Source organism: Temnothorax americanus, unplaced genomic scaffold (assembly GCF_048541705.1).
Source record: "Temnothorax americanus isolate GAGA-0224 unplaced genomic scaffold, ASM4854170v1 Scaffold19, whole genome shotgun sequence".
Taxonomy (NCBI): domain Eukaryota; kingdom Metazoa; phylum Arthropoda; class Insecta; order Hymenoptera; family Formicidae; genus Temnothorax; species Temnothorax americanus.
The window spans coordinates 124532-141417 of NW_027509329.1; the positions used below are offsets into that span (position 1 = coordinate 124532).

General features: G+C 38.1%; 3 protein-coding genes across 5 annotated transcripts; 2 read left to right on the forward strand and 1 right to left on the reverse strand.

The window, feature by feature from the left end:
* Positions 1 to 378: 378 nt before the first annotated feature.
* On the reverse strand, positions 379 to 10952 carry LOC143896648 (protein N-terminal glutamine amidohydrolase). 2 transcript variants are annotated; one of them, XM_077404597.1, is made up of 6 exons: positions 10832 to 10952; positions 9936 to 10023; positions 9423 to 9584; positions 3943 to 4096; positions 3574 to 3844; positions 379 to 3292 (listed from the first exon to the last, which is right to left on the reverse strand). In XM_077404597.1, exons 1-6 carry the CDS (start codon positions 10872 to 10874, stop codon positions 3138 to 3140), a joined length of 873 nt encoding a protein of 290 aa, XP_077260723.1. In that variant the 5' UTR covers positions 10875 to 10952; the 3' UTR covers positions 379 to 3137. The 2 variants fall into 2 exon arrangements, with proteins under 2 accessions (XP_077260723.1, XP_077260722.1); XM_077404596.1 differs by lacking the exons at positions 9423 to 9584; positions 9936 to 10023; positions 10832 to 10952 and adding an exon at positions 6110 to 6546.
* On the forward strand, positions 7680 to 9059 carry LOC143896649 (isochorismatase domain-containing protein 2). The gene is made up of 4 exons (XM_077404598.1): positions 7680 to 7980; positions 8277 to 8420; positions 8500 to 8685; positions 8780 to 9059. Exons 1-4 carry the CDS (start codon positions 7852 to 7854, stop codon positions 8930 to 8932), a joined length of 612 nt encoding a protein of 203 aa, XP_077260724.1. The 5' UTR covers positions 7680 to 7851; the 3' UTR covers positions 8933 to 9059.
* Positions 10953 to 13617: 2665 nt separating the features above from the next.
* Positions 13618 to 16581, forward strand: Snx16 (sorting nexin 16). 2 transcript variants are annotated; one of them, XR_013256692.1, is made up of 6 exons: positions 13618 to 14035; positions 14414 to 14700; positions 14998 to 15306; positions 15411 to 15538; positions 15611 to 15882; positions 16074 to 16581. XR_013256692.1 is itself a non-coding variant. In XM_077404528.1 (5 exons), the coding sequence occupies exons 2-5, from the start codon at positions 14431 to 14433 to the stop codon at positions 16093 to 16095; spliced, it is 729 nt and encodes a 242-aa protein (XP_077260654.1). In that variant the 5' UTR covers positions 13618 to 14035; positions 14414 to 14430; the 3' UTR covers positions 16096 to 16581. The 2 variants fall into 2 exon arrangements, 1 of the variants encoding a protein (XP_077260654.1); XM_077404528.1 differs by lacking the exon at positions 15611 to 15882.
* Positions 16582 to 16886: the final 305 nt, after the last annotated feature.

Consider the following 16886-nt stretch of genomic DNA (forward strand, 5'->3'; position numbering starts at 1 on the left):
TTAACCATTATAAGTTAAAATTAAAATTAAATAATTTAAATATACATTTAATTTAGACATTCTAGACAAGTACATACAATTCTATATGTATGCACAAAAGCATCTTATATGTTATTGATCAATTATTTCATATACGTTGTATTAATAATTTAAAAGTTTCTATATTATGTATATTATCTTATTTCGTCATATCTTGTCATATTTTCCAGTTAATACGTTGCTTCAAAGTAGTATATTATAAATAAATATTTCATTTAACACTAGGAATATCTTTAGCAATATCTTTAATTTTTTTAAGGCAAAAGGTTTAACAATTAGTTAAAAACCGGTAAGGATAGGATTTTAGGAAGTAATCAGAAAACTTGAGATTTTGTAAAATTCGAAGCTTAGACGAACGGAGTGCATCCATTTATTGTAATAATCCATCATATACTCGAAAGGAGAAGGTCGTATAAAGAAGTTTTTATGATTCTCTGCAAATATGCGAAAACGTGGCAATAGACTTATGGATCTTTAAGTCCAGGCGTTTACAGGTCATAAATGACAATGGTAAGAGAATATGTCACCGAACGCCGACAAATATATATATAATATATATGTATATATATAAAACATTGTATAAGTTAACATTTCCGACTAAACTCTTATCGGTGTATCGAAATCGATACAATATAATTACAATATATCTGTATAATAAATATGAAATATCGATATATATGTATATGTGTACAATATATATATCATAATCGTAATAATTCTGCTCTGATATATTTAGCAATATCTTGTCTGAACGATAAAGAGAATCTTTTTTTTCGGTATTTTTGTCTTTTGATAAAGTTTTTCGAGATTACTCGCTAAGAAGATCGGTCCCGAATTTTTCCACGCGTTGCGCGTCCATTAAAAGAAACCTGTCGTGGAGATCTGCTGTCGCACAATTTACACTAAAGCGATTTTCGGTGACTAGATACTTCAAAACCGTAAACTCCTCCGCTTACAAGTACGTACGCTCGTAGTAACATGATATATGCGAACTGGAGGTAAACATGTGTCAATGAGAAAGGTAGAGTGAACTAGTGAGAGACTTTGGAAGGCAAAAAGTGGACGAACTCTTAAAACTATCGACCCGACCGGTGGGTCTTTTCACGAATGATTGGCACACCATTCGCGGCACCGACACGTCGAATCGATAGTCCGATAACAATTGCTTGTTGATAAACTTCCCCGTTGCACTCGTCCGAGTAAAGCAACTAATAACGAAATTAAAGTAGAAATTAAAATAGAAATTAAAATAGATATATTAAAATAGATATATTTCTGAAGTACGGAACTTTCTGTTCCACACATCGTCACCATTATTAAATAATATGAAGTACGTGAGGGTCGAGGAAAGAAAGTCCGCACAAAGGCTGAACTTTCAAGGCTGTCACATCTGATAAAATGTGCATAACATAACACGCGATTTAACCCTTTGCGTTCCAAGGTTACATCATGCTGAACGGAGGTGGTGAGCATTTTACACTTATATCCAAGTTAACACTGGCTATTCTGATATATCAAGGTTACTCCGTAATCGTGAACGTTTAAATGTAAATTATTTATTCATACTTGAATCACAAAGAGTTAATCGCAAATCCGCAAAAATAAACATTTATGATAAAGTCTTGAAAATGAGGTAATAAATCGGACAGTATAGACTTAATAAAATATTCAATATCTCGTACGTAAAATAGAAAAATAATGATAAGACATTAAATCTTAACGGATAGAACATATTTTGTTGATCTTAATTACAGAACAGATAAAGAATTTAAAGCATTCGTTGTCAAAACTTGTTCCTTTCGTCACTAAAGCGACGTGCGTTCGTTGAGTCAACGGGTTCTTCGATGTTAACAATTGGTCGCGTGACGATGTCGCGTATTCATTCAAGCCTAATACGCCGATTAGGGAAGCCGCTCAACAAGCGAACATGTATCTCTTAAGAATCGACTTTTAGTTTAAACAGTAGGTAAGTATAGCGTAGGTATTCAAAGTAGAAAGTGTAAAGTATCACAAGAATTACAATAATCGTAATAATTACGTTACGTCGCAAAGATTAAGTTCTTGACCTTACTACATCGATCGCACAGTAATTATAAGCGCTTTTAATCGCGTCCCGCGCTCCGAGCACGCGCCGATAGACAAAGGGATCTCTATCAAGTCGGATAATTCTCTGTAAATACATCAGTCTTTGACACAATAATTATAATAATACCACTGACAGAATAAAGCCGTGAGAAATATCGCTTTATGGCATGGAGACGAAAGTACTTATATAAAATACGAATTCGAGTTCAGGAAGGGTGGGTCGAAATGCGATGTGCCTACATTTGCCGGAGGAGGACGTTCCTCCGGATAAATTTTGCAAAGGAGACTTTAGTAGAAGAGAGGAAATGGATTTCGCGATGGAGTCCATTAATACGATGCATAAGCACTTATCGAGAGTATTCAAAAAGCAGCTCAGCAGAATCGTTCTTCATGCGCGGCAAGCCAAATCACTCGATTGGAGAATAAGACGTTAATCCCGTTATTATATTGCAAAAAGTGCGTGTTTCTGTAATCGATTATACGTAGGTTTTGATTGTGGATAAAACATGAAATTTTTAAATCTTTCTACCTAGAACCGGGATGTTTCGGTTAATAATAACAGATAAATAATAATTAATTGATACCTGCATTGATAATTTCACGTACTCATTGGTTTCACGCTACCCGAAGATTTACGCGCGAAATTTTCGTATTAAGATAGAGGGGCAAGAAAATAACAATTGACAAACTTATCTGAATTATCTAAAACATCCACTCACGATGTGACGAAACTTTGACAAAAGTATCACAACGCGATAACAAATTTAATTCAGCTAAAACCACCTCGGTTCCAACTCGATTTCCGAGCAAACCCCCCGCTCAAGTAGCAATACAACTTTATAATTGAAATTCTGCCATAATTAGCAGCAATTAACTAGCATTATTATCAAATTTCGATCAAGTATTTTAGCCCACGTAGGTGCACGCACCAAACCAATTCCCTTAGGCCATACAATTGATTTTCAAGATGTTTAATCAAAGCGTACGAACGTCGCGTTGCCACGTCGCGTGGTTTAAGTTGCCGTGGCTTGCGGCTGAGGCGGCGCCGGCGCCGGTGTGTTGACATTTGGCCTATAAAATCGGTTAACCAATTGTTTCAAACTCAATACAACGCCTAATCCGGTTCCAGGCTCCATGTTGATGAACGAGTCGAGATTATCCTTGCAGGCTGAAACGTATGAAATGCAGCCGATGAATAAAAAGTGTGCCATAAGATCGTTCCACACACACACATACGTGCAGTTGGGAAAATCATGGTGTGACTCGAAATAGAGGTAATTAGAACAAATGAACGTTGACGACAAATGAAAAAGACGATGTTAGGAAAGGAGTACTCGTTGTAAGGATTCCATTCACGTTCGTGTCAGAGGGTATAATTCCAAGAGGCCAGGATGCTTCGAGAATTGTAGAGGAAAAATCTTTTGCAGGTCACAGAACTTTCCTACGTACTTGGTGTCGAGATCGGAGGATAATCCGGCGGTGTCTTGATCCAAGTGCCGTCCTTGCGTTTCATGTGATGCCGATTCGACGCGAACTGCTGTAAGTACACGCCGGCGGGCACCAGACGGAATCTTCTGTGATACTCGGGTCGCAGCGCCTCGTCGGAACGGAAGGTCTCGGTCGCGTATTTCCAGAAATGCGTGGGAAACGGCAGGCAGCTTTCTAAATCGTACACCACCGCCCTTTCGTCTGGCGCGTAGATGAGAATAGCATGATAGTCCTACAGAGACAGGGAAACGTTTTACGTGAAATAATCACAGACGAGGCGAGGGCACTGTAAAGTTCCTTAACTAATTATCGTTCCGCTAGCGTACTAACCCACACGACTAACTTGTCCTCGTCCTTCCCCGATCGTTGACGCCAAAGGGGAACGCTGCGTCGTGGGTTGCTTACGAAAACGACGTGACAATGTTGCAATTCGGAAGGGTGCCTAGTCGCTACGTCTTGACAGAGCTTCCACACGTTTTCCTCGCTGAAATTGGGTACACACCGTCCTTTATCCTCGATCAAAAACGTTCGGACAATCTACTTCGTTTTTACGGATTTGCGAAGGGATAGTTATACGTATGATTAACGAAATATTTTATTTATTATTTATATAGCGTATATTAATAAATGAGAAAGCCAATTGAAATCGATATATGCATTTCAATTATAATTTAAATTATATTTAGAAAAAAGAAAAAAATTTGCATAAATACCTATTTAATACCTATAGCATCATTTTGTACTTTGTTAGTAAAAAATTTGAATTATTGAGATAGAATAATTGGTTAATTTTATTAATAATAATATTAATAAAACTTAATATTAATAAAATTATTAATAAAATTTTGCATTTTATAGAGTATATGTTAAACTGGGAACTACATACATGAAAAACCAACAAAAGTAGGTATTATAAACAGCGCAATAAAAAGAATACAAACAATATCATATTTTAATAGTAACATTAATCCGAGAACGGGTGTCTGATTATTTTTTTTGCATAAGTGATCACTTTGGAATGATCTTTACACCCCAATTAAAAGCAATTATAATTAATTACATATTGTATATTTTTGATTGTTCTATAATTTAGTATTTGAAGACAACAGGTGTATATTTACTCAGAATTTTCTGAAAAAAGTAAGAAATAAATAAAAAATACATTAAAATTACCGTAAGCTTTATTTTTTCGATACTGGGGTGTAAAAATTACCCCTGACGCTCGTTCTCGGATTAATTACTGCAAAAGGAACTCGAGAATCACCCTGGAAATTGCAAAAGTCACAAACAATACGTAGGTAGGTCTAAAAATAATAAAAGTTGCAAAGAAAAGCGTCGACACAAAGATCATTCCAAGTGATCACTTATGCAAAAAAAAAAATAATCAGACACCCGTTCTCGGATTAATGTTACTAGTGCGCAGCAGCTTGTTAAATCTGACAATTATACGTATTAGTGAAAAGCTAAGAGGAATTGCTTCTCCAACCCGATTACGTGTTCTGCGCAATTAGGAGAAAAAATAAAACCGATCCACATAATCGCGATCGTGCGAGCGCGACAACCCAACCGCTTCGCGTGCCGCCACATTTCGTGCGCATTATTTATCGCATGCATTATTAATTGCAATAAAAGCACGCTCGCGTGCATTCGCGCCGTTTAAACGGCACGTAAACGAGTGGGCCCAGGTGGTAAACGGCGTGGTGCCAGCGTGCGGCCGTATTGATGGGTACATACCTCCGGGAAAGCAAAAATTCATTTCGCAGAAAGCAGCTGGCGCGGAAAACGCGAATAAGCGATCGCGCGAAGCTCCCGTTAAATCTCTGACCTATATATTCATCGATCTCTTCAAAATAGGTTGCTTCGCGTCGAAATTTGTCAATTCTGACAATCTATCCACGAATTGCTGTACATATTCACGGATCTCTGTGTCACGGATTGTGCGAAATAAATTCAATCCACTAGATAAAAGCGCCGTTTGCTCCAAATTAATTTCAGATTCAAAACAGTGCCTTTTAATTTTTCAATTAATTCTGAAAATTTGTAATCAGCGTGTAACACGCTGTTACTACTCGAAACTTCGTCCCGGACAGCACGCATATCCAAAATCGGGACACGAGACGTCTCGAAGACAGCTTTAAGACGTCTCACGTCCCGATTTTGGACATGGTCCTGTCTAGGATCTTTCGCCGACGCTCTCTCTCTCTCTCTCTCTCTCTCTCTCTCTCTCTCTCTCTCTCTCTCTCTCTCTCTCTCTCTCTCTCTCTCTCTCTCTCTCTCTCTCTCTCTTTCTCTCGCGCGCGCGGAGTTTCGAATTACGCGCCTTAAGGATGGCCGCGTGCGCGGTCGTCCGCACCGTCGCAACGTATCGATCGGAGGCACGGGGCACGGGGCACGGGTGCGTGCCGCAATACGGCGCGCGTTTGTTTGTCCCGAGGATCGATCGACGCCCCGACCGGGACGACGACGATGACCGCGCGCAAAATCATATGTCACTTGCCAGTAGCAGCTGGTGTTGACGCAGTCGGACGCCTTCGTGAAGAGCGGCACCAGGGGCTTCGCGTTCCCGGTCACGCGAGGTTCCACGGCCATCCTGCGTGTTCTGCAGCGGAACTTCCTGCCGGACACGACGCGATACGCGAGAGATAACGCGGACCGAGAGGACCGAGCGGGAAGCGGGAACACGCGCGCGTTAAGCGGACCGCGTCGGGCGTCCCGCGTACCTCATAACGAAACGTCAAACGATCTCGCGTTACCTCGAGCTCCTCGTGTCCTCGTTCTTAGCCGCGACGCGCACACCCGAGCGGTCGGAGCATTGTTTGACTACTGCCACTAGTGCCACTCTGCCACTCTGCACTCTGCCACTACTGCACCTCGGCGCCCTCGGTATGGCTCGCTCGAGCCAGCGTCAGCGTCCCCAGTCCCCAGATCGAAGATCGAATGAAGAGAACAGAGAACCCCACACTGCCCCACACTCCGCCTCCGCAGTCCGCACCGCGCGGCGCTGGCGGCGCTCTCGGCGTCTCCTCGGCGATCTCCCGTAGCGGGGAACCTGTGCGACATGATCCGCCTTGGATCGGGACGATCCCTTAACTGGCAATGTGGGGGGTATATTAAACGCCCCAACCTAATTCAGCTCTAATTTAAGCCCCCCTATAGTACGAAAATGGTACTAAAAAATGGAAGAGTTAAAATATGAGTTAAAAATTTTTGAGAACAGTAATTTTTTCGTTTACTTTTACGTTCTCCTATTTTTTTTATACTTAATATTACATTATATAAAAATAACCTATGACATTTTGTTAAAACAACGTTCGAAGACTATCTTGGAATTTTTTTAAATAAAAAAAATCAATAGCTTCCCCTCGCAGCAAGCATTTTAGCGGTGGGGTCTGAAACGGCCCCAGTGTGCCAGCTAAGGGTTAAAATGCGACGCAGGGTGTTCTCCAGCATGTAAATTTGCTCGGCGAAACCAAATATTTCGGAGAGTTTTTCACAGAAGGCAGAATGAGGATGTTTCTATTTCAATGTGTTTATTTTAACGCCCTTTAGTATTTTTCGTAACAGCGCACCGTTTTCACGGTGAAATATGCACGCGAAAATGAAAAAAACAGCGCGATTATTGCGCACGCATGTGTGGATCTTTCCCCCGATTTGACAACATTGCGCCGATGCATCTGCAATGCGAGAACAACGCGAGAATATAAACATAAACACGTGAGATGCAGCGCGTTGTTTTTACACTCGCGTGTAGAATTGTTATCGACGCGGATGACAAATAAATTCGATGAAAACGATGGAAGTAAAAAATAAAAATCTCCTCGCGCTAGCTTCGTTTATATTCTCGTGTTTTTACTGTTACATTTTTTTAAACGCGTGACCATCTTTTCATTCGTGAATAAAATAAGAGCAGCATAAATGACCTTGTTAACTGCAAAATAAAAATTATAATATCTGATCGCGCTCGCCAACGCGAACAGCTTATTTTGCGTAAAACGTTTGCCTATCTATAACCTTTGTTCGGAGCACGTCAAAACCATCACTCGTTGATAACAATGATGATAAAACCTTGGACTGCGGATATCACATGACTATATCGCGCGTATATAAGCTCGTCACATACGTCATACATGCTTTTTTCCAGTGTTTTCCACGGTTTTCGCAAGACGCAATCGCGTTTGCACATCTTCCGTTCCGTACACGCTAAAATCAGACAACAACGTATAGATAACGATCGCAACGATGGCTATAAATCCTGCAAAAGCTATACTCCAGCACGGGAAGACCGCGTTATTCATATGCGACGTTCAGGAAAAATTCGCGAAGGCTATATTCCAATTCGACAGGATAGTTCAAAACTCAACGAAACTGGTAAATCTATCATTACGCACGCTCCACATTACGATTTTCGTTGTACGAGAAACACAAGGGTTAGGTTATGTTATTTCTCATAATCACACAACGGGTCTGTTTTCTATTGCTCAACTGGCTGCACTATAAGAGAGTTCAGAGTTTATCTTTTTCCTTCCAATGTGGAGTAAAAGAAAGATGAGCTCCGAACTAGTGCAGCCAGCTCAGCAATAGAGAACAGACCCATAATCGTTCACTTTTGTACTGGCATTGTTGCACCAATGTATTGTCGTAATATAAAATGCGATTGTTTGCAGATCAACGCTCTGAAAATTATGAATGTGCCCATGCTGGTTTCCGAACAGAATCCAAAGTCTTTGGGGAAAACTATACCCGAGTTTGATATCTCTGGAGCCAAGGGACCTTTCGCGAAGATGCAATTTAGCATGTGTACTCCTGAAGTAGTTACAGACTTCTCTTGTTCCTCCTCTACAAATTCTATTAATGTTAGATTAATTAATGTGGGTTCATTTCCTTCAGATCAATAAGGAGCTTGTAACACTTTGCGACGGACAAAGACCAGAGTCCATTATACTCATAGGTGTCGAAACACACGTCTGTGTAGAAAATACAGCTGTTGATTTGAGGCGACACGGCTACGAGGTTCATACGGTGGCAGACTGTTGTTCGTCGCGTAGTCAAGAAGATAGATTACTAGCTTTGGAAGTACGTCGCGCGATTGATATATATATCCACGTATGTTAGGCTCGCTGTGCGTTGTCCTTCGTCACATCTATCGGCTAAATAATTTTTTTCACAGAGAATGCGAGACATAGGATGTCACATAACCACTTCTGAGAATGTTGTATTCAAGATTATAAGGGATGCAAGTCATGAACAATTCAAAAATTTACTGGCTCTCGTCAAAACACCGACTTTGTACACGGGGCTAGTTCCTGTCTCCAAGATTTAAGTGTTCTTAAAGAATTATTTTTACATTTTTCCTATATGTACATATGTTTATACCAATGGGATATATATATATATATGCTACGGTCGTAAACGGTTCTGAGAAATAAAGAGGCTGTATTCTATCAAAATATCGATGCATTTTATTTACGTAGAATGTGTGAAAAAGGCTTGATGTTTAATAAGTAAATCAAATGAGTCTTTGTAAGTGAAATAACTCAGGTTTATCGTGAAATCTTTACTTCATGCCAGTTGAGCCAAATCCGTCTGCGCCTCTATTCGTGTCGTTTAAGGTATCTACTTCTTCTATCTTAGGATATGTAATCTTTTCACATATTAATTGAGCTATGCGATCACCAGGTGCCACTTCGAAATCCTCATTACTATGGTTGAACAGTACTACGCCAACATTACCACTGTTTAAAAAGAAGAAAATTAAGGAAATGACACGTATCTTGGCATTTTGTTAAAGTCTCTATAAAAACTATACGTACCGATAATCCGCATCTATTACGCCCGCGCCAACATCTATGTGATTTTTCAATGCTAAACCAGAACGTGGTGCGATTCTGCCATAGGTACCAAAAGGAACTTCTACTTGCAAATCAGTCTTGACTAATTCCTTCCCACGGGCTGGCACAATGTACTTGTATGCGCTGTATCACACAACGGAAACACATCTTAGAAACTAATATAATCTTCCTGAAATTTTAAGTTATTATAATGGCAGGCAGAGAAATGTTGCGGTACTCAACGTTGCATTAAATTATCATTATCGAAGGTTGATTCCCTTGCTTTCTCTATAGACTCATTAGGTTACTCAACTATTTATCGAAGTTACTTATATGTAAATATTCTAAAGATTTGTAACCGATCCAGCAATTGTGGATCGACGACACTCTCTTATCATACTAATAACAGCTACTATACTAGCACTTATTGTCAGTAGGACAGAGCAGGAAAGTGTCAAATGAACGTGGGAGTGTGTCGTTTGGCAGACAATGTACCTTCGTAGGTCGTAGCCCGCCGCATATTCCGAGCCCTTCGTCGGCGGAAACGCCTTCTCCGACAGCTTCGCGAACTTCAGCACGCTTCCTGACATGACGAGATCGTTTATCTTTCGCAAATTCCTCGCAATTCGAGCCGACACACGAGCGCCTAACAATGTCACGCTTTGCCACGCTTATCCGCCGGTTTGCCGCCAAAACGAGGTGGCGGCGAAACAGCTGCATCCGCTTACCGCTATTCATCTTGGCTGCGTTCCTTTTGGGCGCTCACGCGCTGTAAGCTGCTGTAAGCATCGTTCTATCTTCGTTGCACATCGAATATCAAACGAAGATAGAGCGATGCTTACAGCGCGTGAGCGCCCAAAAGGAACGCACCCCTTATCCTCTCGCGTGACTCGCGCACCTTTTGCAAAATAAATCAGCCTGCGAGACCTGCGAGACACAATTAACTCGCAAGGCTGAGAAAAAAAAAACGTGACATTATTTTTGGCAATCGCGGTCGCTGGGGACAACGTGATAATGAAATCAGTATTGCAGCCGTTGTTTATACCGCGAAATTCAAACGCGCAGTTTTTTACAAAACGAGAGACAGAAACGAAACGCTGTTCTTAACGACTCTCGATAGTCGACTTGACTGATTCCATCATGACCACTCGTCTCTAACGGTACTTTTTTATTACTAAACTATATTTTTTATCCGTGATAATGAGAGTCCTTCTCGTTTCTTTGATCGAGGCTTACGACAATGAGAAAAAAAAAAAACGGTTTCAACACGATCGGAATTCAATGAACAATAATATCTGTACGTGCGTCTATATGGAGACACGTGCTCGTAGAGAACAGCAGTATTATCGCAGCTATAGAGAGCGCAGGTTATTAATATATCGGCGACCGACCTCTCACGCGGCTGCATAAAAGTCGGCATGCACAGATCGTCATCGCTCGCACGTGTGAAACGTCATGAAGGCAAAACGCACGCGGCGGTGCATTTGATATATTCTCGGAGAAAAACTGCTTTTCCTTTTCCCCGTACGCGATGCGAGCGTGAGACGCGCACACGTGATCGATAGCCGCGCGCATGTGCATATAGGTATTATGTGCGATCCGGCACCATCGCCGATTGCTGTTCAGCGATCATACCGATTAGTATACAGATTAGTACAGTCATTTGGTGCTAAAAAAGGGGGTTACCTGAAAATGGGTAATTTTATATATTTCCGCGATGTGCTCTTTCCGAATTTCAACTTTGCCACCTCATATCTTTGCCGCTCGCGCCGCCGTATTGAAAAAATGGCGCCTAAAAGCAGTTTTTTGACAATATCTCCTTTCCGACTCATTCCACGATAAAAACATTTATATACAAAATAAAACTAGAGAAAATTTCCTACAATTTATGTAATAACCTTTTTTTTCGTAAAATTAATAGTTTTGGCATACGAGCGTCGCAAAGTGTAGTTCAACACGCGTTTTGGCCTAAAAACTCATTTCCACACCGCGTTTTTTTTTTTACCGTGGTATCCCCAGTAGGCCTAGTCCACGTGCAATTCACTATTCTAAAATTTAGCGCATTTTTCTTCGCTTCGCTGTTCTTGATGAAACAGGTGTTGCGAGTTCACAGAGCTGCGCCGCCAAAATAACCTCGATTTAAATCTCGCTTTTCGCAGCTGGTATTGCAGCGATACTCGGAGCAAATATTAATAATAATAATAAAAATTTGTGCTTTGTTATATATAATTATAAGTAATTATCTTGCGTATATTCTGAAATCTACACTAAATTTCTTGGAAATTAAGAACGAAAAAATGAGGAATTTTTCTATAAACGTGGAATTTTATTTAAAAATTAATCATAATTTTTTCAGAGCCTTGATTTGCAAATGACTAAGTTTTGTTACAGTATTATTTTGATATAATAATAAATTACATCGTTGAGAGAGCATATTAGAATAATTTTGAATAAACTTAATCCTTAATATGGATAGAATATTAAACATTTTTTGTTCGATATGTGAAAAGAAAAGTTAGCAATTATATAACGACGAATTGCTAGAAATTTTACTGTAGGCAGCTTCGCCGATTAAATTAATCGGCGACCAACATATGTTCAGCATTAAAGAGAAATTAAGACTATCGTCCTCGCTTTTGCCTCTGAATCGCCTTATTTTTAGAGCTATTGAATGCTCCTCCACCTCGTTTTTTTTTATCGGAGCCTTTATACAGTCGATGTGTTGCTATCCACGATATCGGTAAACGAATTATACTGGGCGTATATCTTGTCGTACGCGCTCGCGAACTATGTCCGCGTTGTGCGTTAATTACACCTCTGATATACATGCTCCATTTTTGCTGTGTGTGACGGTTACGCGTGCCTACTCTCTTTGTCTCGTGATGTAACGTTTACTCGCTCGCAACTCGCAAGGAGCGAGTACATTCGATACGAACGTCAATGTCTAATATATGCCACGAGGTCGGAAGCCGTTCCCTTTCCTTTCTTTATGGAAAAATGGGGAGAGGGAGGGGAAGGGGGTAAAACTGTAATAAGATCGAAAATAACTTATTAAATGTACAAAGAGTACGCTTCTCGACATTGCCGAGAAAGTCTGCTTGATCTGTCATATACTGAAATAGCCGAGCGTACGCCCGATCGATCATCGCAAAAGAGAGAGCCCTTATGGGCTTTGGATCGATGGAGACCCTCGAACTTAGGGCCGGTATCACAGTCTCCGATTAACGTGATTCTCCGATTAAACTCACTCTGCATCTCTTTCTAATTATTATCTCCCGAGAAAGAGACGAAGAGTGAGTTTAATCGGAGAATCACGTTAATCGGAGACTGTGATACCGGCCCTTATAATTTTACGAGGTTCACGATCACAAGTACGTTATAGCGCAAGTACAGAGCGAATAATAAAGAAATTTAACGCAACGCAAACCCTTGATTGGTCTATTTCCTTATGCACATGTGTATGGACCAATTAATTTTCTTAGGGTCCGTTCCGTTTTACGCATATGCGCGCATTTATCTATAGCATACGTAACGTTTACTATAGACAATGCGCGCATCATGCGTGAAACGGAACGGACCCTTCTGCTTACGGATTATGCGTTGTGCAGAAGTGTGTGCTCCCCGCTTAAGTTACTACAGAAATAATGCACGCGCGCGCGTAAACGTAGTAAATAAAGGCCTTCACACATAAAATGCCGTAAGGACGTAAAACGTAAGCGTAAGAAAATCGATCAATCCCAATCGAGTATTTTCCCCTACTCGGATTATGCCCGATCTACAATAGCTGTAGTAAGCTGTAGTAAGCCTCAAGATGTAAGAAATTGACCAATCACAGTCGATTATTCTCCTCACATTCGCCTGTAATTGGTCAATTTCTTACAGCTTGAGACTTACTACAGCTATTGTAGATCGGGCATTACGGACAGTACAATACTCGATTGAGATTGGTCGATTTTCTTACGCTTACGTTTTACGTCCTTACGCGATTTTATGTGTGAAGGCCTTTAATCAGTTATTTCAAGACTGTCTTAAGTAATAGCGAATTGGATCAAACATTGGACATATAAAATTAGGTACAGATATATTAATTTAAAAGATAATTGCTTTGTATCCATTAATTTTATATTCGAATTATATTATTCTCTCTCGCGTGCGTAAAGTTTCTAGGTGGCACCACGAGTTAACGACGGTCGGATGTCCGGTCGATGGAAGATACTGAAGATACATGGCAAATATTTTTTAGCATCTGATCTGTAATTGTGCTCGTTTCTCTCTCTCACCTCTCGGTTTCGGCGCACACAGTCTCAGCATAGTTAAAAAAAGAAACAAATCCCAAGACTCTCCTCCGAAGGTTTTCAACTTTACTGACCTTATTCTCTCGATCACGAATTTCAAGTTCAAGAATTGTTCGCAAACTTTCAATATGTCAAACAAACATAAGGGAAGCTTGTCAAGGGATTTGTTGACTAGGCGACTGATATATTTATAACATGATAAACGATTGTGATATTTATGGTTGTGTTAAAATAATAAAGATGCAATAAACGGAATTGAGTGCTCCGTATTACGTTTTGATGTGTCAAAATAATTAAGAGGTTAGTATGTTCAACAAAACTTTTTGATTTGTTAAGTCGATTACGCAGCGTATGACTTAGCTTTTGTTATAAGTGATTTGTTATACATTGCTTTTTAACGCGCGTGCAAATCTTCTTTATTAAATATATCATCATTTTACGTAACGTATAGTTGTGAATACTTGTTCTAAATTGGTTTCAAATGCTCTTGATGTCAATTTATTGCTTATATTTTGAAACTGATGTACAGTTGCTTTCAGTATAGCGTTTATGTAACTTAAATATAGTGTTTTACGTAATAATTATAGTTGATTGCTTGAGTTTATTTGTCTAGTAGCTATTGTCTAAGCTTTATATCATTTTGAAGTGTTTATTTGAAGTGTGCATGGTTTTGTTTAGTTTTGTCCGAGTTAAAAATGTCCAATTCAGAGGCTGGTGTGGGATGCATTAGTGAGGTAACGCTCGCAATTAGCAAAGCAAGAAGTTCTCAGGCAGGCACCGTGAGAGTTCTTGATAGCCCCGACTCCAATGGATCTGGCCATTCAAATTCATTTACCGTACAGCGATTTAATTACACTAACGATAGCAATACCAATTCGGATATTCTTCAGTCACCCCTTACCGGCGATGACTTGAGAATACCTATTGTTGGTTATGAGATCATGGAGGAAAGAGCTAGATTTACAGTTAGTTAATTTTATATCAACGATTCTACAGTCCTACTACTATATCATATTAAAGTCTATTAATATTCTTAATATATATTTCTTGTTAATATAAATACAAGTATTTTGCACATGTAGTAATGTATGCTTTGTTACTTTTAATGGTATAAAACTTTAAAAATACATAATGAATAATGATAAAGGTATGTGATGCAGTAATATTATTTAAAATACAAAGTTAAGAAAAAAACTGTTTTATTTGTGTTGTATTTCAAAGCATTTTAAAGACAGATTTTTTTCTCTGTTTTTGATACCCAGGTCTACAAACTTCGAGTTGAATTGAAAAATGGTGATTGCTGGTTTGTGTTCCGAAGGTACACGGACTTTGTTCGATTACTAGCTCAGTTGAAGAGGCAAAAAGTTCCTATTGCTCATTTGGCATTACCGAGAAAGAAATGGCTTGGTGACAATTTTGCTCCAAGTTTTTTAGAAGAAAGGATATGTGGCCTTCAGACATTTGTCAATGGCATATTGAGTAGCCCACTTCTCATAGGCGTCTCATGTGTAAGAGAATTCTTTTGTTTGGATGAACCTCCCGTTTTATCTGATACAGCAGAGGAATCTAGAGTGAGTCAATCATATTTATAGAGTCATAGATCATATTTATAGATCTCAATACAATTCCTATATGTTATATTTTGCTTAACAATTTAAATATTTAATTTTTTCAGGCAATATTTGAAGCACTGGAAGATACAATATATAATTTGAGACAACAATTAAGAGAACGCGATGCGGCACTTTCATCTGAAAAGACTATATGTAATGAATTCCGGAAAAAGCTTCATCAGATATTAAGGTAAGCACTAAAATGTAAAGATTTCTATTTTTTTTTTTTTCAAGTAAAATATTATATTTTGAACTGTTTCAGTGAAAGACGACCCTGTTCAAAATGTGGTGCAACTCGATAGTAATTTTATATATAGACTGGATCATAATATTTTATAAGAGATAATATTGGATAAGATCTGATAGAGTTAATCTGTACAAATTTTAAATTGATGCTGTTATAAAAAAATTCTAGATAATATAGAAAATATTTTTTATATATAAGAACTTATTTTACAAATGGGATATATTTTTAGGGATGATATTTTATACATATTATATTAATTACAACAGCAGAATTTTATCAATATTACAGTAAGCTATATATAAAATTTTATTCACAAATTTTTGCATTTGACTATATATTTGATACAATGATTGATATTACTTATTCAAATAAATTACAAACAATTGTTTATATAAATCTCTTACATCTTTAAATACATATATATGTATATAAATTTATATTTACAACTTATTTATTAAAAATTGCTTTTATGTTGAAGATATAAGATACTGATCAAATGAGTGTATCCGGCTCCATTTCCGAGGAAAAGATGTATGAATCTCAGATGTATTGTCTATTTAATTTTTTGTCATATTTATACGACTGAATGAAATGTTTAGCGGGCTGAATCATAATAATTTTCTGCACTTTTTTCATTATGGCGAACTAAAACTTTGTTCACCCGATTGCACAAAAGATGAAAAGTAACATTTGTATGAGTAATATCTTTGATATATTTGATGAAATCATGCATTCTGTAAATTTTATATTTATACATTTATCTTATTCTATTTATATATAAAATTATCGTCAACTGTGTATATAAAAGTTTGAATAATTTTACTGTATATTATAAACTGTTGAAAAAATGTTATAAAAAAGCGTAAGTAAGATATTAATTAAAATTTCATGTTTATGAAATACTATTTTAAATATAGCAAAATATTGTTAGATATAATAAATATCTGACATTGTAAATAAAATAAAGTGTATTGCAATATGCATTATTTTTTCGTCTTAATATTTATTACATCTAAAATATCAAAAAAGTAATTTAATAATAAAATATTTTGTAATATTGCATTATTGCAATATACAAACTATTATTTTTTCTAACTGTTTGCGTGTTGTGTTACTCTCATACATCTCGATATTTCCTATGTACAATACTAATCACACACTACACACACATATGCACACACACTCTTAAAATATAAAATAATATATATATAAATCTATATACAGAAATATTCTTCAATTTCTTTATATGATTAAGGCAATTTTTTCTTTTATGCTTATTATAATTAAATTT